Below are 23,648 nucleotides of genomic sequence, written 5' to 3' on the forward strand. Positions count from 1 at the left end.
TTTATGGGGTGCCCAATCCATTTACATTCCATGTGGAGAGAGATAGCACACTCATATTAACATTTGACATTTTGATATAGTAGAAAAAATAAATTGTGTGTCAAAAACAAAATTTTACAGACCACATTCCCCATTAGTGAAACAATCAAACCCCGAACTTCCCCCCAAACAAAACAAACAGAAAAAAGAAAAACGTGCGCATTAACCCCACGCACGAAATTGCCAACCGGCGACAATCCCTCTAAACTCAAAAGGTCCATGAATGCCCACGAGCCCCCACAACAACTTTGCCATCGGATTGCTCAATTTTGCCTCACAAATTTGTGAGGCAAAATTACATAACAGAAAATACTTTGTAAAATAAATCCCAGCCAGTAGGAAGAATGAACACAAAGAATGTGTAGATTCATTCACTGAACTGTCTCAAAGGTGTGATCTTCCACAAAACAAATTCCAGCTTATATAAAACCGTTCAGATATGTTCAGTGAGCCGGCTGTTATGAGTTCAACGGATAATGTAATCATTCCAATAAATACTCAACAAAACAAACTCCAGCCAGCAGGAGGAATAAGCATGAAGAACGAACAGATTAATCCACATCTGTTCCAAAGGACTGTTATTCAATAGAGCAAGCTCCAGCCGCTAGGTGGAACCAATAGAAACAAAACCGGCATCCCGGTTCCCCGGATGGTCGAGTCAATTCACTCGGAGACCGCATAAAAGTATATACCATGACTTACACAATCCGTCAACTTTATAAAAGACATCCTTTGTGTGAGCATGTAGATATTTTGCGGTCACCCGTAGTGTCCACTCTCAAACTGGCCGGGAACTTCAACGCAAAAGTAATCTTTCGTCAATGCAAAAGTTTCTTTAAGGAAAAATGTTATTCACAAAACAAGCTCCAGCCGCTCGGCGGAGCCAACGCAAAAAGAAAAAAGAAACCAAAATGACGCCCAGCTTCCTCAAAAGCCAGAGTAAGTACAGCGAGTCGACCCACTCACATGAGAAACACCCAATGGTTTACACACCCATTGATTCAATAAAAGACTTTGCCTGATTGTGACATGTAAAAACTTTGCGACCAACCTTTGTTTCTATTCTCAGTTTGGCCGGAAACATCAGAGCAAAAGTGATCTTTTGCTGATGTAAGAGTTTCTTACATTCCTTGAACCGATCGCGTTTCTCTCTTGTCTAACTCGCAAAGTCCGGGAACAAGAAAATATTATGGTTCTTCCAAGAAAGCTTCCCTTTGATCCTCGCCAGGCACAACACAAGATCTTTATCGGATGATCTCAGAAATCTGGCCAGAATCGATCGGGGCCTATCTCCCACAGCAAATCTGTGAGCTGGGACTCTGTGAGCTCGCTCGATTTCCAGCTTGTGGCCTGTTATGTCGAGCAGGCTCAGGAAAAGCTCGTCTAGGAATTTCACCATATCTCTGCCCTCCTCATGCTCAGGAATTCCAACAATTCGAACGTTATTCCTGCGGCTTCTATTCTCAAGATCTTCAAGCTTTTCAAGGAGATGTTCCAAATCAACTTTGGTCACGGGCGGATTAGCAGTCAATTCCCTCTCTGAAGATTCCAGAAAATCGATTTGTCTCTCAACATCAGTCACTCTTGTAACTATTTCAGAGAATTTTATTTCCATCACCGTAATCGATCGACGTATTACAGCGAGATCCTCCAAGTCAGTAAGAACCTTCGTCAACATCACCGACATGTTGGACAACTGATGCTGGATCTCCTCTCCCGCTGCGCCATCCAAATCGAGTCCCCGGTCTGTAAGCCTGTCGGGGCTTTCATCCCAAACATGTAAGTGTCTTTTAATGTCTCCAGAGCCCGAGGATTTTGACTTCTTTGCCATGTTTTGCCTCAAAGAGCAAATGTGTAACTGGGTGTATCAAATTTCACCAGATTATAACATAAAAATAATTAAAAATTTAGTAAAGTGCGCAGAACTTGTCGCTCACACGTCTGCTTCTTGCATGGCATCATGTGACCCCCCATCTCGGCTGCGGTGTCAAGTTACAACTCTGAAGAGGAGAAGCTCTCTGTCATTCAGATGCTGCCTCCTGTTGTTTTGAGCACAAATGCATCATGGATGCATTCTTTCGCCCATCTGCGCTATTTTTAGTTGTTGGTACGATTAAAGATTTGCAAAGGTACTGTTATTGAAGGATGGGGCAGTTAATAGCACTTGGACGCGATTGCAAAAAAACTTGAGTAGTTGTATCAAGGGTCAGGAGGCCTGGGAGGCGGCCAAGACAGGGTTTTTATTCATGAATATTTCATATGTCATCATGACTGATATGCTGACACCCTGCTTACAACGGGCGCATCTGTTGATGTGACGTGATGCAACGGCTTGAGGCTGTCTACACCGGGCGCGTCGACACAAACTTTGTAAACCATTTATTTGTATTGCTGGCAGTAGTAATGTCAGTGCGTGCAGTGCAAAATGGAGCGGGACATCTATTTACTGTCGGCACAACGTGCCGCGCCGCAATGGATGCTTCCATGGTAGACAGCATCATTGATTATAATGGATTCTATTGCTTCTGACACGCCTTGAGTCCGGTGTAGACAGGATGTGTATTAACAGTTGTGCTTGAGATGAACAGTTTAATACATTCAGATGCAATGTGTTGGAAGTGCATTATGTGTAAACCCCAACATTTAGTTTAATAATGTTGTGGTGCTTATTCATTTTCTTCCTGTTAAGTTTAAAAAATGGCTGTATTTGAGGAGCTGCATGATGTTAGCCAATCAAAACAGTGGGCGTTTACGTTATAAGGAGGCGCTTATGCCAAAACCGAGCATTTCAGACAGAGGGCCAGAGACAGGGTGCAAAATTATAATTTATTACTAAATTCTGACTGTTTTAATGCAGAAAATCTTTACTAACATTATCAGTGGACCTCAGGCAGAGATGGGTAGAGTAGCCAAAAACTGTACTTAAGTAAAAGTACAATTACGTTAAAAACAAATTACTCAAGTAGAAGTAAAAGTACTAACATAAATAATTACTTAAGTAAGAGTAAGAAAGTATCCAATTAAAAGAGTACTCAAGTAGTGAGTAACTCTTTACTTTCATAAATGACATAATAGATGTTAACTCCCCTATATTCCATTACATAATACACATTTAACATGTATTACAGAATTAGTATTATTATTAATGGAAATTCTGTCATTCACCATCATGTTGTTCCAAACCCGTATGACTTTCTTTCTTCCATGCAACACAAAGTAAATATTAGACAAAATGTTTGCCTGAGTCACTACTTACCTTCAGTGATTTTTTTTCCCTCTATATGTTGAAAGTGAATGGTGACTGAGACTGTCAGTCCCTAACATTCTGTCTAACATATTTTGTGTTCCACATAAAGCAAAGCATCACACTCGTTTGGAACAACATGAGGGTAGGGAAATGATGACAGAATAGTAAATTATGGCTGAGCTATCACTTTAAAGTGGTAGTTTACCCAAAAATGAAAAATTCTCTCATCATTTACTCACCCTCATGCCACCCCAGATGTGTATGACTTCCTTTCTTCTGCAGAACACAAATTAAGATTTTTAAAAGAATATTTTAGCTCTGTAGGCCAACATTTTGATGCTCCAAAAAGCACATAAATGCAGCATAAAAGTAACCCATATGACTCCAGTAGTTAAATCCATATCTTCTGAAGGGATATGATAGGTGTGGGTGAGAAACAGATCAAAATTTGTCATTTTAGCTAGAAAGCAAAGATATGCAGAGAAGAATGTGAATCATCAAAAACACAAGAAGAATGTGAAAGTGATCTGTTTCTCTGTTTCTCATCTACACCTATCACATTGCTTCTGAAGATACTGATTTAACCACTGAGTCTTATGGATTACTTTTATGCTGACTTATGTGATTTTGTTTAGCTTTAAAATATTGCCACCCATTCACTTGCATTGTATGGACCTACAGAGCTGAGAAATTATTCTAAAAATCTTAAATTAAGTTCAGCAGATGAAAGAAAGTCACACACATATGGGGTGGCAAGAGGGTGAGTAAATAATGTGAATTTTAATTTTTGGGTGAACTATCCCTTTAAGGGCTCTTGTCAGATCTGGATGAATTTGTCAATAAGAGAGGTTTGGAAACATTTCTAGTAATTATTACGGTGAAAACGTGAAAATGTCCCACAAGCACATTATATATAATGCTGAAATATAAACCAAAGCAAGATCATGCTTTATTAATGCCTTCTTTCGCTATTTCATAGCTTTTAAAGTCCTGCATGGATTCTTATTTCAGTGTAGTTACAGTTTTCAGAGTCGAAAGAATTTATATAATTAGTTCTGTACAGCAGTACCGCCGCTCTCTAAATGCATATATGCATTGAGTAGGGCACCAACCCCGGACGTGTAACACTCCCTGTGTCTGAAACCGCCCCCTATCCACTATATAGTGCACTATTTCTAGTGTCCGCCATTTTATAGGATTGTCTGAATTCTGAGTGAGCCACTCGTTCCTTACTTTCATTATTACCCACAATGCACTCTAATTTCAAGTGTACATTTGATGTACACTCGTCGACGGTTAATTGCCCACAATCCACCACGGGGAAGAAGTACGAGCTGGGAGGTTACTGCTTCCTTCACTCCTGCAATGTTTTCTTTCATGCTGAATGTATTAAATTACTTTTTTGACAAATCATTACTTGATTAAAATAACATAACATACAGAGAGGCAAAACATACAGATACATTTTAAAATGTACTCTTTATTTGATAAAATGTGTTTACTCTTTATATTAACACACAGTATATGTTAAAAATGACAAACAGAATGAAGATTTTGTCACATTCCCTGTTTTTTGTCTTTTATGTTGAAATTCTTCTTTAGTTCCCATGTTAATGTTTCCTGTTAGTTTTGTAGTCCTTTGTAGTTTTATTTTATGATTGGTTTCCCCTTATTATTTACCCAGGTGTTACTCGTTCCCTTGTTTGCCCCTGTGTATTTAAGCCCTTGTTTTCCCTGTTTTCTTTGTCAGTCTTCACATGTATTGTCATGTTCTGTACCTGGGTCCCTGTGTTTTGTTTTCATTTTATTCTTGAGTTACCGTGTTCATCTTTTGTTTACATTAAAAGCTGCATTTAGATCCTCATTCCTCGTCTGCCTCTGTTGAGCCGGGCGGATTTACCCGTTAGGGAATACTCCCTTGGCTTCAGCACCATTGCCAGCCTCACAAGTTTTGAGGACTCCCATCTCAAGGCAATATACCGAATAGGTTTAACTTATTACCAGTGGAGAGAATTGCCTGAGATGGGAAACTACACATGGAGGGAATATGTGAGGTTAACCCTGGACACTCTTGAATCAGAGAACCCTCCTCTCCCTACTCTGACCCTGGCTTCAGTGTTCTCGGAGATCCCTTCCAGTGAACGCCCCTTGCCCGAAGCTTTGCACGGCTCCCATCATGAAGCCTTCCATGGCCCCTGTCTCGAAGCCTTCCATGGCCCCTGTCTTGAAGCCTTCCACGGCCCCTGTCTCCAAGTTGTATGATCTGACTCTGATGTCGGTGCGTATGTCCATGAAGACCCTACCTCAAAAATTGTCTGCGCCCACGCATGCCATGGCCAACGAGCCAGCGCCCACGCCTGCCACGGCTGACGAGCCAATGCCCACGCCTGCCACGGCCAATGAGTTGCCAGCCTCGTCCGTCCCAGAGCCAGCGTTGCCAGCCTCACCCGTCCCAGAGCCAGCATTGCCAACTTCGGCCATCCAGAGGAGGAGGAAGAGAAGAAAAGTTTTTGTTCCCAAGTCTCTTCCTGTGTACACAACCACGGAGGTCGTTCCTGAGTCTCCGCTCATGCCCACAACCACAGAGGTCGTTCCCAAGTCTCTTCCGGTGTACATGACCACGGAGATCGTTTCCCAGTTTCTGCCCATGTTCACGACCACAGAGGTCGTTTCCGAGTCTCTGCCCATATTCACGACCATGGAGGTCGTTTCTGAGTCTCTGCCCATGCCTACAACCACAGAGGTCATTCCCGAGTCTCTTCCCATGTTCACGACCACGGAGGTCGTTTTCCATTCATCCAGGACTCATTGTCTCGAGCCTCCCATGGCTCCGCCTTCCATGGCTTCACCCCGAGCCTCCCATGGCTCCGCCCCCAGAGTCTTCCATGGCTCCGCCCCCAGAGTCTTCCACAGCTCCGCCCCCTCCCCCAGAGTCTATTCCTCCAGTTGCTCCGCCCGCTCCGCCAGAGTCCATTCCTCCAGCGGCTCCGCCCGCTCCCCCAGAGTCTATTCTTCCAGCGGCTCCTCCTGCTCCCCCAGAGACTCCTCCTACAGCGGCTCTACCGCCTGACCCAGTCCCTGTCCTGCGGCCGCCTCCCAGGCCTCCTGACCCTGTCTCGGCCCTGCGGCCACCTCCCAGGTCTCCTGACCCTGTCTCAGCCCTGCGCCCGCCTCCCAGGACTCCAGACCCAGTCTCCAACTTGAGGTCATCTCCTTGGTCTCCTGGCCATCCGCCTGATCTGCTCTGGTCTACTTGGTCCTCCGAGCCTGCAGCGTTGCCCTTGCTCTCCATCCCTCTGGCTCCACCTTGGTTTCAAGCCTCCCTTACTTTGCCTTGCACCTCTGCTCCCCTTGCCCCTTGTGCCCCCTTGAACTGCCCGTTTACCCCTTGTGCCCCCCTGAACTACCTGTTTTCCCCCACACCCCATGGACAATTTTTTTTTTTTTGGAGTGTCTGGAATCCGCTCCTTAAAAGGGGGGATCTGTCACATTCCCTGTTTTTTGTCTTGACTTTTATGTTGAAACTCTTGTTTAGTTCCCATGTTCCTGTTTCCTGTTAGTTTTGTAGCCCTTTGTTGTTTTATTTTATGATTGGTTTTCCCCTGATTGTTTCCCCAGGTGTTACTCGTTCCCTTGTTTGCCCCTGTTTATTTAAGCCTCTTTTTTTTCCCCTGTTTTCTTTGTCAGTCTTCACATGTATTGTCATGTCCTGTACCTGGTTCCCTGTGTTTTGTTTTCATTTTATTTTGAGTTACCGTGTTCATCTTTCGTTTACATTAAAAGCTGCGTTTAGATCCTCATTCCTCATTACAGATTTATTGTATTAATATATTATTTAATAAGAATAACAAGTAAGGCCCAAGTATTTTAAAAGTTCATACGTGATGTTTCTGCGACAGCCCCAGAGATCCGACGCTTTGTGTATATGTCAGCATCCGAATTCACTCATTCCGTTCACTCACTGCTGAGATATAGTGCACTAACTGCCATTCACTATATAGGAAATAGTGAACGAGTGAACGATTTCTGATACAGCCACTCTCTTCGCCATATGATCGCCTCGCGCCCACACATCTCACATGGGCGCGCCTCACGCACTTCGCTGTGCATGCGCAGAAATGCTGTCTGTTCGCACTCCAGTTGTCAATCAAGTGAACAGCAGAGCCAAGGCATTTATTTACACTTAACTTTGATGTTTACATGGATTTATACAGTTAATCCACCTGAAGTAGCTGCGATAGTTTCCAGTACCCCCGCGAGGGCGCATGGTAAATGTGTAAATACTGCTCATGACATGCGGGACGTGGGACAAAGCGCACTGATATATTGCTGCACTGATTTAAAAATGTACACTTAAAAACTGATGTCATAAGAGCCCAGTTACAGAATCACCCTGAAAATGACCATCTCGTTACACAGAAAAGCCCGTGTTAGGATTAGAGCCAAAATTTACCTCAGTGTGCTGCCTTAAATTGAATCTGTGATTTTAATCTCGAAAAATCCACCTGTCTTGGTGTTAAATGAAGGCATTGCATGACAAAACTATTCTATTTTTCACTGTGCAGAGCGAAGAAAGTGTTTCACTTTGAAGAGTTTGATGCTGCAGCATTGATGACTTGAGTGACTGTGACAGCGTGCACCTCTGTGTGAACTTCCGCTCTCGTAAAAGTCCCATTCAATAATCTCTCAATAAATTACACATTAATTAAAATTAAACCCAGTAATGTAACGACAGGAACGCCACCCATTGTAAAGAAAAGTAAAAAAATTTCATTAGAAATTTACTTGAGTGAGAGTAAGAAGTACCCACTATTAAACCTACTCAAAAAGGATTATTTTCCCCAAAAAGTTACTCAAGTAAATGTAATGGAGTACATGTAGCACGTTACTACCCACCTCTGACCCCAGGGAAGATAATAAAAATATATAAAAAAAGAGCATTTCATGACCTCTTTAAATGTATACGAAAGAGATTTGAGAGCTTTGGAGGAGGAGAACATTTTTAGTGAATAACGATTAAAACTTTCGTATGGCATCAGAAGACTTAGAAGTCATATGGACTATTTTAATGGTTCTTTCACGGTCCTTTTTTCATTTTTTGTAGCTCTTGTAGCTCAACAACATCTATCATACCCATTTATTTAATGTTTTGTGTTCCACAGAAAAAAATCTAACTGTTTTTGGAACAACATGAGGGTAAGTAAATGATGACTAAATTTTTCAATTTTGGGTCAACAATTCCTTTAAAAGAGAGAAATGTGCAGGCAGCCAGAGATGAAAGCAAATAAGTAGGAGTGAAAAGAGAGAGAAGACATGCTCATGTTTCCTGGAGAGTCACGACAAACCCATTCGTAAAATGTCACGCGCACAGCAATGTGCTTAGTCATGGAGCGAGAGAGCAAGAAACAGATAATACAAGTTTAGGAGGATAATGCGAAGAAACTTGGAAATGTGAAGGGCATATTTAAAATAGTCAATGGTATAAAGGAATTACGGTATGCTGCAATGAGAAATAAGGGTGAGAGAGAACAGGACACAGTGAAGAGTATATAGAAAAAGAAGGAGAGTTTGTGTTCAAGAGAGGGAAAAAGAGACAGAGGCTGTGTTCGAAAACTGGAACAAACTGCTGGACTCTTGCATTCATCTCTCCAGTGTTCATTTGTTCATTCATTCTTATCATTTATCTTTTAAAGTCATGGTTGATTTGACTGGCTAGAGCTGTGTGTATAAGATACAACTATTACACTATACACATACAACACTATCTTTGGATTTTTTTATATTGTTGCACTATATTTGGCATAATAGGGAGGAAGAGGAAAGAGAGAGAGAGAGAGAGAGAGAGAGAGAGAGAGAGACAATTAGGGAAAGCTAAGTAAGAGAGTCAGTGAATTGCACTAATGACACTCCACATCGACATGGCAACACTGCCAATGGCCTCATCATGACCACCGTTGTCATGGAGGCATGCTGACTGTATCATCAGTAGGTAAACTAGGATGTCTGTTGCCGATAGTTAAACAAGGAGAAGATGAACAAATAGAAAAATACCTGCAAAAAAGGTTTTGAAGATAAATAAGTAAATGTATACTAGATTTGTACTTTTTCTGAAGAAAGTTTGCTAATGTTTAATGAAAGGACTGAAAATTGGTACCTAAAGGGATGGTTCACCCAAATCTGATAATTCTCTCATCATTTCCATTCCATCCCTTATTCCGTCTCAAACTAGTTCGACTTTCTTTCTTCTGCTAAAAACAAAAAAGATATTTTGAAGGATATATGAAGTGTTTATAACTATACAATGCAAGTCAATGGGGTCCAACACTTTCAAGCTCCATAAAGGACATCTAGGCAGCATAAAAGTAATCCATTCGACTCGTTTCTTCTGAAGCGATACGATCGGTTTTGGGTGAGAAACACTCCAAAATGAAACTAATTTTTCACCAAAAAAATCCTGACATCTGCAGTCTCCTTGGCACAATCATCATTTGAAGCTTGATTACACTTCCTCGCACATGACTTGTGCGCAGATTGATCACTTCAGAAGTCATAGATTAAACCACACAAGTCGTATGGATTACCGTTATGCTATCTTTATGGAGCTTGAAAGTCTTGGAGCAGTTCTGTAAGGAAGAATAGTCCAAAATTCCACTCAAAGGATTAATCCAAAAGTAACCAGATTAGATTACCTAATTGTGTAATTTGTAATTAGTACTGGATAACATTGCAAAAGTAACTCATCCAACACTGCCTATTGGATCTCTTCACTCATTTAATCATCCACTAGGCAAAATATCGTTCACAAAGTCCAAGCTTTTAGAAACATAACAGCACATTTCTACCTCAACGAGCCACATGATCTGAGGTACCATTCATGTCCACAGCACATCGCATGCTACAAGTTTAACCAATTGTGTGCCGAAATGTAATACTATGAGTTACGGGTTTGGCCAAATCCCTAAGCAATATTCTGAGCAATTGTAATAGTGATGTCTACCTTAGCCTTAGAAAGATGGATTGGGGGAAAGTGTTCCTAGTGTTGTATGCTTAAAACGCTGTTGAAATAAGGGAAATACTGAAACAAAAGCTGTCTCTCTCACTCAGTTTCATCCCTTCTAGGTTAAATTCTCCTTCAAGACATGTTCCCATAAAAAAGACTTCATTAACAAAAGCCCATCTACACTCACATTGTAACACACTCACATAATTACACATAAACACAAATAGGGATCCATGCAAAATCATCTGGCTTGAAAACTGTCAGCACCTTCTTCATAATCCTGATAGATGTGGCTTTAACTGAAACAAATCTGTAGGGCTTATATTAAGACTATCAGACACAAAAATAGATTTTTATTCACTCTCTCACTCATGCGTACTCACTCTCACACACACTTCACGTACAGTTTACAAAACATACACACTAAGGTGCGCATGTTCTGTAAATCCCGACCCCTGCAGTTATTCTGAAAGGATTTGTTATGGATTACGGTGTATTAAACCCTTGGATTATTCAATCAAATTGCATTCTGCTCTCCCTCTCTAGTCTACACGGAGTCATCGGACCAAACCATCTCACTTTGAGGATGGGGTGTCTGTTTGTGCTATCAATTTGCTATTTTATTTTTCACACTGGGCTACGATAAACTACACAATCATATGTAGACTCACACAAAAGCAATAGCAGGTTTGTGTGCGATACAAAAACACACAATTTCTTCTTCCTCTCTCTAAAACATTTCCATTCCACATCCGTCACTTGTTGCATTATGTGTGTTACCTAGCAACCTGCCATCTCTGACTCAACCGTATCTTAGCAATGACCCCCCCCCCCCACTAACTCTCTTTCTCTGCCAGCTTCTGAGTGTGCGTGTGTGCATGTGTGTGTGTGTGAATCTCTGATACAAAAATATACAAAGGTCTACATTTCAAAGTATAAAACCTAGGAAAAAGGTAAAAATGATGTTAACTAGCACCTTTAGGCAAATATTAATTAAGATATTGCTCTAGTTCAGATCCTAAGTAACAAACACCAGATATCCAACAAGCTGTACACAGATGCAACAACCACAGCAAACATGGTTGTAATTCTGCTCTATGGGTCACATCAGTTTAACCCTGTCAGATGTCTCAGTAGATTGACAGCTGTATTTCTCAGACCCAATCTTCTCTCAATAAGGCAAACTTTTGTTTCTGATCCCTCATTTCCCATCCTCCCACAACCTGCGTCCTCCCTATTCATTTCTTTATGTTCCCTCTGTCCTGACCTCTCTGATTTGCCTCAGTTTCATTCATCTCATCTCACCACACTCCCAGAATCACTTTATCTTTCAGATATGATGCACAGAAAAGAGAAGAGAATGAGGGAGAGAGAGATTTAGAATTGGAAATAAGAAAACACACATTTTAACACAAATCTAATATCATATTACTTCAAACATAACTTCAGCAAAAAGTATGAAAACTGAAATCTTACATCATAATGTAAAATTAAAGCAACATTCTGGGTTTAATCTCGTTTAGCTTGTTGACAGCATCTGTAATGCTGTCGGTTATCACAGACAGTAATTGTTCCCTCAGTATGAAAAACAAACAAAGATGTATGCAGTTACAATGAAAGTCTATGGGGCAAGCTTTTCACAGGGGTTAAAAGTGGAAATATATACACAAAAAAAAAAAAAAAAAAAATCTTTGAATTTACATGATTTAATTATGTACATCGGTTCCACGTGGGTCAATTAAGTGACATCAATGTATTTTTTCCTCTTGGTTTAGCCCATTAATTATTTGTCAGAAAACATAATTTGTTTGTTCACGTAATTTCAACATAATGGAATAAAGTTATTTTTAAATGACTTTTTTTTTTAAGTAGCTTCAAAGTGATTTTTTTGTGTGTCCCTAACATGATTAATTTTTACATAATATTTTGTCACATTACTGATTTATGTTGTAAGGTTATGCTAATTAGCTAATTTTTAGCAAGCAATAACATAAATTAACATGCTAAATGCTATGTATTATTTGCTCCTGGAGTAAAGCAAAAATGTGTGTTATTTAAGATGTAAAATCATTTAAAATCAGAAAAGCAATCTGCCTTATAAAGTCTGTAGTGTCTGCCCTTAGTTATTGGCCTGTTGTCTTTGTTGTTCTCTCCTGAAAATAAACCAGTGTCTGTGCTTCAGTGATACACAGAAAAGGCCATCTTTTACCCCAATCCCCAAATAGCTACTGCACGGATAGTGCATATTCTAATGTATAACATTTGATAAATCATGGAAGCAATATCATCGCATTTCTAAAAGACTCCATGTCTTTCCCAGTCACTGTCACCACTGCCTAGCCCCTGACCCAGACCACATATATTTTGAGTTGGTGGACTGATTCCTTCCCATAAAATAACAAAGGAAGATTGATTTTAATATGCACATTGCAAGACAGAGATGAAGATAAAAAATGGACTCTGATGTAAAGACAAAAGGAACAAGGAAAAGACAAATATCTCTGGTATTAAGATGGGTTTTTGGGCAATCCGTTTAAAATAGGATGATGCTAAAGACAGTTGTAAACCAGGTCCAAAACGTTTTGTGATTCATCCACTTCAACCGCCTCCAAATGTGGACGAAAGCGCATGTGACCACAGTGGGCTCATAGTGCAAATGCTCAGCCGTCGGAATGCGTTCGGACAGCAGTAAGGCACCGCCTACTCGCCTGTCAATCAACCTACTCCTAAACATACCCGAACCTCAACTTCAGTAGCAGCAAACGTGAATCTTGTGAGAATTTTACAATACAACATGTAGTTACACAATAAGTAAATTTTATTGTATGTATTTTAATGTTAGTACATATTAAAGACACCTCAAATCAAATCTGACCAATAATATTATTTATGTAGAATACATACATGAATTATGAAGTCACTAAAGAGACATTATAGGGAGAAATGTGTGGTATTGAGTGTATGACTTATTTTGAAATAGTTCAGAAAACTGGAAAAGTGTTCGAAAATCTGTTCTAAAAAGTAACTTAGAAGTAATTAATAATGTGATTACTTTTTCAATTAAGTAACAATTTCACACAAACTAAATTGAGAAAAGTCTTACCATCTTAAAGAAGTAATTAGTAATTTGTAGTGGATTACTTTGAGTAACTTACCCAACACAGCATAAACATGCACAAGAACTTCACAGAACGTCTTCAGTGTATCTGATATAACATGAAGCAACACAAATTAGGAGCATGCACATCTGAAGCTCAGTCTATACAGGTACCCCACTAAAATAATGGTAAACTTTGCTTTAAATTTTGCATTTGTGCTTGGACTAAATTTCAACCGCATCTGGGAGAAACATTAGGGCCTATTCTTTTGCACTTTCTTTGTCTTTTATGACTTTTTTGCATTTTATTATTTTATTTATAGTGATTGGTGTATGTTGTAATTAAATCAGGAGACCCTCCCCTCGAAATCCGAACACAAGCAGTCACAGGAGACAAATATTACAACCAGCTGTAAACGGTGATGCGTTTCTATTGTCCACTTGTGAACAGATTGGCCAAAACGCATCTTAAAAACAGGTTGTGGTGATGAGGGCATGGCCGAGTGCTGGTTTGTGAATGGAGAATGAGGCCAGGAGGAATAAATGGTAAGGACTCGCACCTGTGTATAATTTCTCCAACAGCTGTTCTGTGTTTTAGTGAGCAACGTTGGGGAGATAAAAGGGGAGACGTGAAGCCCAGAGGAGAGGGAGAGTTGCTCGCAGCAGTGTGTGTGTGCATTCATCGACATCCAACTGAAAAGCATCATTTGTGTTTATGGTATGCTGAAAAGTGTGAAATAAAGATTTACGTTTGGAGTGTTTGACCGGCTCCCATTTCCTCCTTTGAAGAAAGAACAAGTGATTTGTCACAATGGTGCCGAAACCCGGGAACTGTGAGGAAGATACGGCATCATGGAGTCCTCGCCCTTTGCCGAACTTATCAAGCTCCTCACCAGCATCCACCAGAACCAATATCAGACCTGCTTGAGCTGCACCAGGAGCAGGAGCAGAGCTTCCAGACCCTCCTGCAAGCTCAGGCGGATGATCGACAGGTACTGCGGAGCTTGATACCCCAGGTGAATTTTGCCGACATGACCATGACTACGGCCCCCGCCATATCCAACTTCACGCTCATGAAGATGGGACCGGAAGACGGAAGGCTCTGTGACGCCTGTCACCGGGGGCTGCTGGCAGAGGAGCATCACACCAATGCAGTGGTTGATCTGGTGGTGCTGAAACAGCTCGTCTTCTGGTTGCCGAGAAGAACCGCAGACTGGGTCCAGTGCCACCGTCCTGCAAAACTAGACCAGGCTGACACACGGGAGGGGGAAGCAACGGCCTTAGAGGATTCCCGGCAGGGGATTTCACTCTGGAGCAGACGTGAGGTGAGACCCTTAGGCACGCCTTTGACCAGGTGAAAGTGATTGATGGTCAACGCCTCCAGCCAGACATTGCACTCTCATATCCGTATTTTTCAATTATTAAAGATCGTTGTATCGAGTGATGCAGGACGCTCAGACAAGGGAGGATACAACCCAACTGTTAATACCGAAGAGCCATCGGGAAATGCTATTCTAGACGGCTCATTATAATCTGATGGCAGGTCATTTAGGGTAAGTAAAACACTAAACCATCTAATGGCCTATTTATATTGGCCGGGCATTCGTGGGGATGTTCGCAGGTGGTGTGCGGCATGCCATGAATGTCAGCTGGTGAACACCCCAAGAGTGCCCCCTTCCATTGATCGATGTCCCCTTCGATAGAATTGGCAAGGACCTCTTCGGGCCATTAGAACACATGGCACGCAGGGATTGCTTTGTGTTGGTTCTGGTGGACTACGCAACGCGATATCCAGAAGCAGTGCCTCTGCGCAACATCTCAGCACGTAGTGTTGCGGAGGCACTCTTCAGGATAATCTCCCAAGTGCGGATTCCGAAAGAAATCCACACTGATCAAGGCACTACATTTATGTCACATACACTATGCAAATTATACAAATTATTGGGGATTAAATCAATTCGGACCAGTGTTTACCACCTCCAAACGGACGGCTTGGTCGAACGATTTAATCAGACACTAAAGAATATGATTCGTACTAAATGAAAGACGCACTAAACTGGGACAAGTGGCTTGAGCCCCTATTATTTGCAGTGCGAGAGGTCCCGCAAGCCTCCATGGGGTTCTCCCCTTTTGAATTATTGTATGGGCGTCGACCGCACAGTGTGCTCGACATCCTAAGGGAAAATTTGGAGGAGGGACCTTCAAACAGCAAAAACGAAATTCAATATGTTCTTGACCTGAGAACCATGAATCTCATAGAGCACCACATCAAGACAACCCCAGGGGTGGTAGTGCACAATTGCCCCTATAGGTTACCCGAACACAAAAAACAAGCGGTATGGGAAGAGATTAAGGCCATGCACGATATGGGGGTAATCAAGTGATCCCACAGTGACTGGTCCAGCCCGGTGGTTCTGGTTCCCAAGACTGATGGGTGTAGGTTCTACTGGTTGTTTAGATCAGTGTTAATATCAGAAATAATTAATAATTATTTCTTTAGTTATTAATTAATTTTTAACTTAAATAATAGAATCTAACTCATTAAAACCTCACACGGTGCACCATTAAATGTAATGCGCCACGTTCAGGAGTGGGTTTGGTTATTAGCAATAATTATCAAAGATAATTATTAATTATTAAAATCAATAGAACATTGATGAGAATCAATGTTAGCTTTTTTAATCATTTATATCAACAATTATCAAAGATAATCATTAATTATTAACATCGATGAAACATTGATTAAAATTAACACTAGCTTATTGATCTTCAAATTCAACAATCATCAAAGATAATTATCAATTATCAAAAATCAACAGAATATTAATAAGGATTAATATCGCCGGGGCATCATCCTGGAATCAGGGACTAATAACCAGACAGTATAACAGTCTCAATATTAGATTGTTCTCTTAGGAAAATCGACATCCGAAGAATATCGACCTTCGAAAAGAAACAATGAAGGCTTGAATCCAAGCACTGACATCCCCTGTCAGCATTTGACACAGGTGTATGCAAAACAAACCAAAACACTTCTCTTTGAAATATAACAAAGTTTATTTATGCAGTAATATCAATTAATAATCAATACAATGCTGTCAATAAACTTCCGACTTACAACTACAAACTAAACAGTGACATGATTAGATATGGTAACCAAAATAAGCCTATAACACATGAGAGGAAGGTAGGTGTGTGTGTGTGTGTAAGGTGTAACGCGCACAAAATGGTGGACGTGACTCTCGTGGAGAGTACATCATGCGAGATTTCTGGCCAGAGAATATGGCCGCGAATGTAGGCGGAGAGAAGCCGGTCAATGGTGTCTGCCCGTTTACCGCATGTCTCCGCTTGTACGATAACTTAAGGATAAAGCTGAGCTTTATCACGAAGTTATCTACTAGCCAAAAGTGTGTGCGAGAATGTTTGTGAGGGGTCGCGTGTGTGTGTGTGTGGTTAGTACGAGAGAGAGAGAGATTAAAGTGGCGGCACCAAAGCCGGTTTCGCGATCGTGGGAAAGAAAGCAGCTGTTAGTTTATCACTCAGAGACGTGGTGGACGGCTCGTAAACCGTCCAGCGGTCTTTGGTTCTTTAATGGATAAATGATAATGGTTTTCCAGTCTCACCCGCGATGGCGGAAATACACAACAGTCCAATGTGGTTGGACTACAACACAGCAGATCTCATTCGTGATAACAGTACATTACAGTAATACCTTGAGTATTATTAGCAGCAATGAGCGGACTCGGCGGTCTGTAAACTGTACAAGCATTAACCTTGATACCCAATAACAAACTATAATATTCTATCTCTGCCCAGACGTAAACCTCTTACTTGAATCGCATGAGGATGCAGGTAGAATGTGTGTTCATCCGTCGTTTGACTCCGACTCGGTTCCTCTAGGCTCGGGTGATGACAGGAGGCCGTTTCCTTGCTCTGTCGGCGGGCGGTACGGCTGCTGATTCTCGGCGGGCTGGCGGAGAAATCAGCGACGTCGACTTGATTGAAGAGGGAAGAGAAATCTTTTCTCTTCACTTCTGCAGGCAAACGGATGAAGATGCGGATTGCTTGGCGGTCTCCTTCGGATCTGTTAGAGTGTTCGGTGGAACACAGAATAATCTCAACTCGTCCAGCGAGATGGAGATTATATGGCCACAGTTTCAAGTCGGATGTTACTTCCTTGTGCCACGAGGCTACACCTGAGAGCAGCGATGAGCTGCGTCTACACACGGTGAGCAAAGTTGCTGAAAGCAAATCCCGGAAGGATCTCAGAGTTATTTCTACTCCCGATGATGTCATGGTTGAGGGGCGTTCTGTTGTGTGCCTCATCCAATAGGAGTTGAGAGTTTGATCCTTTAGTAAGCAAGGCTTCATGGGATTTGTAGTCTGTTTTGGACTCCCTTTGTTTGATTTTGGCGCGGTTTTTATCAGAAAGATTTATGACTTTGTGTGTGGGCCTCAGTTAGATTTTACGACTGTGTTAGGCCTGCCTTTGTCTTCTATCTGAATACATGAGGCCCAACATGGGTCAGTTCAGTTCTGTCTAAATTCAACGTGTATCCAATGCCCCGCATCGACAAACTGCTCAATCGGTTAGGCGCGGCTGACAAAGGGATATTGGCAGATTCCCTTAACTCCCATGTCCCGAGAAAAAAATTCCATTTTCCACTCCGTTTGGCTTACACCAATTTGTCACCCTTCCTTTCGGTTTGTTTGGTGCCCCAGCCACGTTTTAGCGCCTCGTGGACAGAATTCTCCGCCCACACTCTGCTTATGCCGCTGCTTATCTTGATGACATTATTATTTATAGTAATGATTGGCAGTGGCATATTCAACATCTGAGAGCTGTCTTGAGGTCGCTGAGACGGGCGGGACTCACAGCGAACACTAAGAAGTGTGCAATTGGACAGGTGGAAGTACGGTAGACGAGAAGCCCAGAGGAGAGAGAGAGTTGCACACAGCAGTGTGTGTGCATTCATCGACATCCTGCTGAAAAGCATTATTTGTGTTTATAGTCTGCTGAAAAGTGTGAAATAAAGATTTACATATGGAGTGTTTGACCAGCTCCCATTTCCTCCTTTGAAGAAAAAACAAGTGATTTGTCACACAGGTGTAAACATGGCCAGAAAAAAGAGAGAAGGGGGAGGAAGACAGAAGGACAAGGGATGTGATAGAGGAAGAAATAGACAGCAGAAGGGAGGCAGAGATAGGGACAGAGAGAAGATTGTCAGAGTGATCTTCAACGAAAGGTCAGCCAGATGTCCCGCTGGTAATAGGATTAATTACTGCATTTACACCCCGCCAACCCCCTATTCCACTGTCATCACTATCCAATCGTTCTCTGTGACAAACATCCACTCTCGGGCTGCCCTCCAGGGCCAGAGGCATAGCTTTGCATGATGTTTATGTTTTAATGCGATATTTCAGACAGTCTGCAGCTTGAAAAGGTGTGAGGAAAAAATCCAAATAATCTCCACGGCAACCTACGGCTCGTCACACCATCTGAATAATTCAAATGGCACACACTCTCTTAACTGAGCCCAATCTCACTTTGTACAGGACACATACACAGAGATGGCAGGACATGAAAGGGGATAAAACATAAAGGGACCCCTGCCATGCCCTCTACACACACAAAAATGGACTCACCCCTGGCAGGGTTTTCTGTTCATGAAGGGCACTTTGTGCTTTAAGGGCTGACTCCCGTGCACAATATGTCAGAAAAGCACATCCTGAGAGAGAGAGAGAGAGAGAGACTGTTAGTATTTCTTGACAGGATGTGTTCTTACGTTCCATCGGTTCTGTTTTTAATTGTCATATCACTGGTTTTCAGCATCAAAAACACTGCATTTTGGGATGCTGGGTCAAGTTAAAAGTAGTTGAAACTCTGAAAATCACGTCTCGAGATCCTTGCATTCTGTTGTGCTTCGTCCAGCTGTCAAAAACATGTCCTGTGTGACCAAATCTCATTCTGTGGTTGTGCTGCTTTTGAGGTTTGCTGAAGTGCATTGACTGCCCCCTGCTGATGCAGATTGTAAAAAAAATAAATTATAATTGTTAAATGGAATGTACCTAAAGCTTTAATTTAAATCCTATGGTAGGAAAATACATACTTTTACAGAATTTACATACGGTTCAGGAGGTTTAAAATACATATCATCGTCCAAACAATTTTTGTTTTTACTGAAGTACCACTAACTGGTACAGCACACCATACCAGCATACTGCATATAAAATCGATTAGGGTGAATCTATAAGACTTCATTTTTATTATTAATACTGTAATTATTCTGTCATCATTCACTCATATGTATCTTGATCCAAATCCATAGGTTTTAAAATATATTAAAAAAAGACTACTAGCCTAACCACAGTAATGTTGAGCCGTCCATGATCTGACCTGTGCTTATGCCTTTATTATTACAAATGCCACTGTTATAAAATGGAAGAAAAATGGTAAACTTTCATATAGGCAGGTACAATTTAGAATGGTTAAAGGGGTTACAAGGGGTTAAAATCTGGACTTCTATGGACAAATGGACAAAAGCTTACCCTGATCTCCTCAACTAAACCACACCCACACACAAGCTACAACAAAGAGGGTTGCATGCAAGGCTTATGCCTCCATTTGTCTGATTGGATACACTGTGTGTATAAGCACATGAGCAACAAGCACCTCTACAGAATGGTTGTGTGTGTGTGTGTGTGTGTGTGTGTGTGTGTGTGTGTGTAAGCAGGTATGCCAGCCTGTAAGCAGGTGTTTGTGTTACTCAAGGGGGCGACTCACAAATGGATTTGCCTGTTCATTGACTTAAGGTCCTAAAGGTCTTTCTCCCTCCATCACCTTAGTGACCTTAAACCATTAAGAAATCCACATGATTAAATCCCGGTCGAGCCCCCAAACAAGGTTCATTCAACACAGGAATACATGACTCTGAGCCAATACCCAGAACAGAGAATAGCACACAAACACAGAGCATAGTAACCCAAAGAAAAAAAGATCATGAAGATAAAACAGAGAGGTAGTGAGAAAGATTTCTTGGCACGACTGCCCTCTGTAATGTTCCTTTTTATAGTAACACTGAACTCATGCTGAGCTGTCCACCGTCACCCTTGATGCTACTGCAGGCATGGCACAACAAAAAGACTGAATAATAGGTAGACAGGGGGTTGAACTTAGTTATGGGCAGATATATAGGTCAAACCAATTAATCAGCCAGTATATGACCATTCTGGGATTTTCAGCACTGCTCAATAACTGTGCTGTGTGGGTTGATTGACAGAAGTGGTGATTCTGCCATAATAAGGAATTTTCTACCATTGGAGCTCTTCAAGCTTGAAGTGCCACCTTCATGTTTTTGTAAGCCTCAGTGAGTAGGGGGTAGTAAGCGCAACTCCAGCAACAAACTGACAACTGATTAAAGACACCTGGATGGAGCAGAGTGCAGAGATCTCCAGACGTGTTTTTCAAAGTTGCAAACTGCAACACAGTGTTCTAAAAACGCAGTGTTTATGGCTAGTGACACTGAAAACACATGAAATGTGACACAATCACAGTAACACACACTAAAAACATTTGTCTGACGCATATACAGACGGAACGCAAGTGCACGTCCTGTGTCTATTTCGAACAGATTAATGAACTGTAAAATGGCTTGCTGTGAACTGATACCAGTGATAAGCTTATGTTAAACGATATGGAAATAAAGCAAACAATATATTGACTTCTAAAGCCGCTTTTTGTATTGTCTAATCAATGCTTTACTAGACTGCCACAATAAAGTAATGTTTTTGAATTATCTGATTTAATAAATGAATATTATTTATTATACAATATATTTATAATTAATTTGATTGTTAAATACTGAATTATCTTTATTTAGGTGACTTTTTCAGCAAAAATGTATATGCAATAATTGCGAATAATTTGATTAATAAATCAGCAAATGGTGTAATTAATTAGTTTACAAATTTTAATCAAATGGCAGCCATAGTTTTGAGTAAATGTTGTGTAAAATACATGTTCGTTTTAGCAATTCTGTGTACATCTTATTAGCTAACATTAAACTGCATTTTATAGCATATATCAGCATTATATCAGTTATCAGCCATACTCTATAGATATCTTTATCGCCGTCAGCCATAAAAAAGCCTATATTCCTTGAACAATAATTTAAATCCCCCACAAATACATAAAATGTTAATTATAGAATTAACAGTGACTGCCCACTTTTTTTTTTTTTTTTGCTGTCTTGGTTCTTGAAGTATTTTTTCCCATTCATTTTTTCCATGGAGATTCCATAAAGTACTTCATAAAGAGTCGTTAGCCTTGAACCAAACCAACCAGCTCTGAGGAGATTCACAATATTAAAAACTTTGATTTGAAGCAAAAAACAAAAAAACAACAACAACTAAAAGAAGGTATGAGACATCTTTAATGAGGGATTGGACTACAATCCCATAAAGCATTGTGATGTAATCAAATTAAATTAAAAATGATGGAAAAATGTACAACTATTGATTTAAAATGGTTGATTATAAGTATAAAAGCAATATATTTAAGTATAATGCAAAATATGTAGCTACAAATAAGTAGTTTGAGAGTGTAGGGAGACAGACTCGTTTGCGTCATTCAAGTGTGCTTTGACTGCATAGTTTGCCGCGATTCTCTGATTGGTGAGTTTCGTACCTCATCATGGGTAACGTGGACTGATGGCTTCGACAGGAGGATATACCATCGATTATGAACCTCGGAGCTCACGGCAGGTTTCCCTGCTAGCACACGTACATCACACAGATGTCTATTTAATGTGTGCATTGACATCTGGAAGACATATTTTTTAGGTTGTTTGCTCATCTGCAATACGTTAATGATGTAGAATGTTTGCAAATCTGATCTTTATGTTGTTTATCATACATCAATTAGAATGTGATGCTTCCCAGATGAAAAGATCTAAAACAGACATCTATCTGTGCTATCTGTGTTGTTTTTAAAGGTTTATAAGTAATTAACGTTAATAATGAATTCCCCATAGAAAATAAAAATACAATTTTACTTCTGGAACCAGACTCTACTCAGAAGACTGCTTGTTGCTCCCCATGCCCCTGCTTGTGTATTTCATTATGAACACTTCAGAATGGGTGTCATTGTTACACATCTATTACAAATGAGCTTATATTAACACATGGTAAAAATAAATAATGTGTATTTAAAAGCCGCTGCACACGCTACGCACTATATTTATTTTTAGGCTATTACTCAGTACTCACTGTAATCGCACTGTAGCATGGACACTAATGTAAAGTGACATTACACGGTTTATTCAGATGCACAATGCACGTGCAAGTCGTGACTGGGAGGCATTCAGTCCCAATCCGTTCCACGCCGGTGCTGAATTGTGAAACTCACGCGCATCACTTTACCTTTGTGCACGCCCGTGTACTTGTCCTTGATCACAGTCAGCTCATAGATCTTGCCAAACTGCTCGAAGATGGGCTTCAGGTCCTTCTCCTCCAGATTGCGCGGGATCTGCCCGATGAAGAGTTTGATGGCGTCCGGCTCCTTCATTGGGTCGATGATGCGTAGAGAGTGAGCAGGAGTCCAGGGGATAGAGAGTGATGATGGTGCCTGCGGAGGCGGGGTGTGATGAGTGATGGGGAAAAGAGAATGAATGAATGAATTGATAGGACAAAACTAGTATAATCTTTTATTTAGACTTCATAATTTCAGATTCATATCTGTACACTGCAAAATGTGAACGCAGTTGTTAGCCCAAGGGATTATGTTCATGTTTTCGTGACATGATGATCCTTAAAAATGACTTTTGTTTGGCGTAACCTAATGTAATCAGGTTGATTCAACTTGAATAAAGCCAACTGATTTAGTTGTTGCCACACAAAACAGTGGATGTACTTATTTCTGCAGCATATTTTCCTTTTCTTGGTTTATGTGTAAAGTTTTTGTTTTTTCAAACACATAGGTCAACCAGATATTTCCAAATGAACATACATTGATCAAGAATGTTTTTAATTACACACTCGAACGGCTCTAAATGCAGACAATCGTGTGAAACAAGGAAACAAAAGCTCATGCGTTTGCCAGTAATTACAACAGTTATGCAAATCATAAATGGTCTATAAAAATAATGATGGCATCTATAAACGTCCCCAAGTATTGCATGAAAACAAAGACGGCTAGAAATGTCCCATAATAACAGTAGATGATCTGCCTTGTAATCGCACACTAAACATAAAGAGATCAGTGTAAA

General features: G+C 40.9%; 1 protein-coding gene across 4 annotated transcripts in view; it reads right to left on the reverse strand.

Annotated features, from left to right (window-relative positions):
- LOC127454392 (CUGBP Elav-like family member 3) overlaps nt 1–23,648 on the reverse strand; it is a 56,267-nt gene that overhangs the window by 32,129 nt on the left and 490 nt on the right. For all 4 annotated transcript variants that reach the window (XM_051721576.1, XM_051721575.1, XM_051721574.1 and 1 more), the window contains exons 2-3: nt 22,804–23,008; nt 19,030–19,112 (exon numbers count right to left, since the gene is read on the reverse strand). In XM_051721576.1, coding sequence (XP_051577536.1) covers nt 19,030–19,112; nt 22,804–22,948 — 228 coding nt within the window. In that variant the 5' untranslated portion in view covers nt 22,949–23,008. The remainder of the gene's footprint in view (nt 1–19,029; nt 19,113–22,803; nt 23,009–23,648) is intronic.

Source organism: Myxocyprinus asiaticus, chromosome 16, assembly GCF_019703515.2.
Source record: "Myxocyprinus asiaticus isolate MX2 ecotype Aquarium Trade chromosome 16, UBuf_Myxa_2, whole genome shotgun sequence".
Taxonomy (NCBI): Eukaryota; Metazoa; Chordata; class Actinopteri; order Cypriniformes; family Catostomidae; genus Myxocyprinus; species Myxocyprinus asiaticus.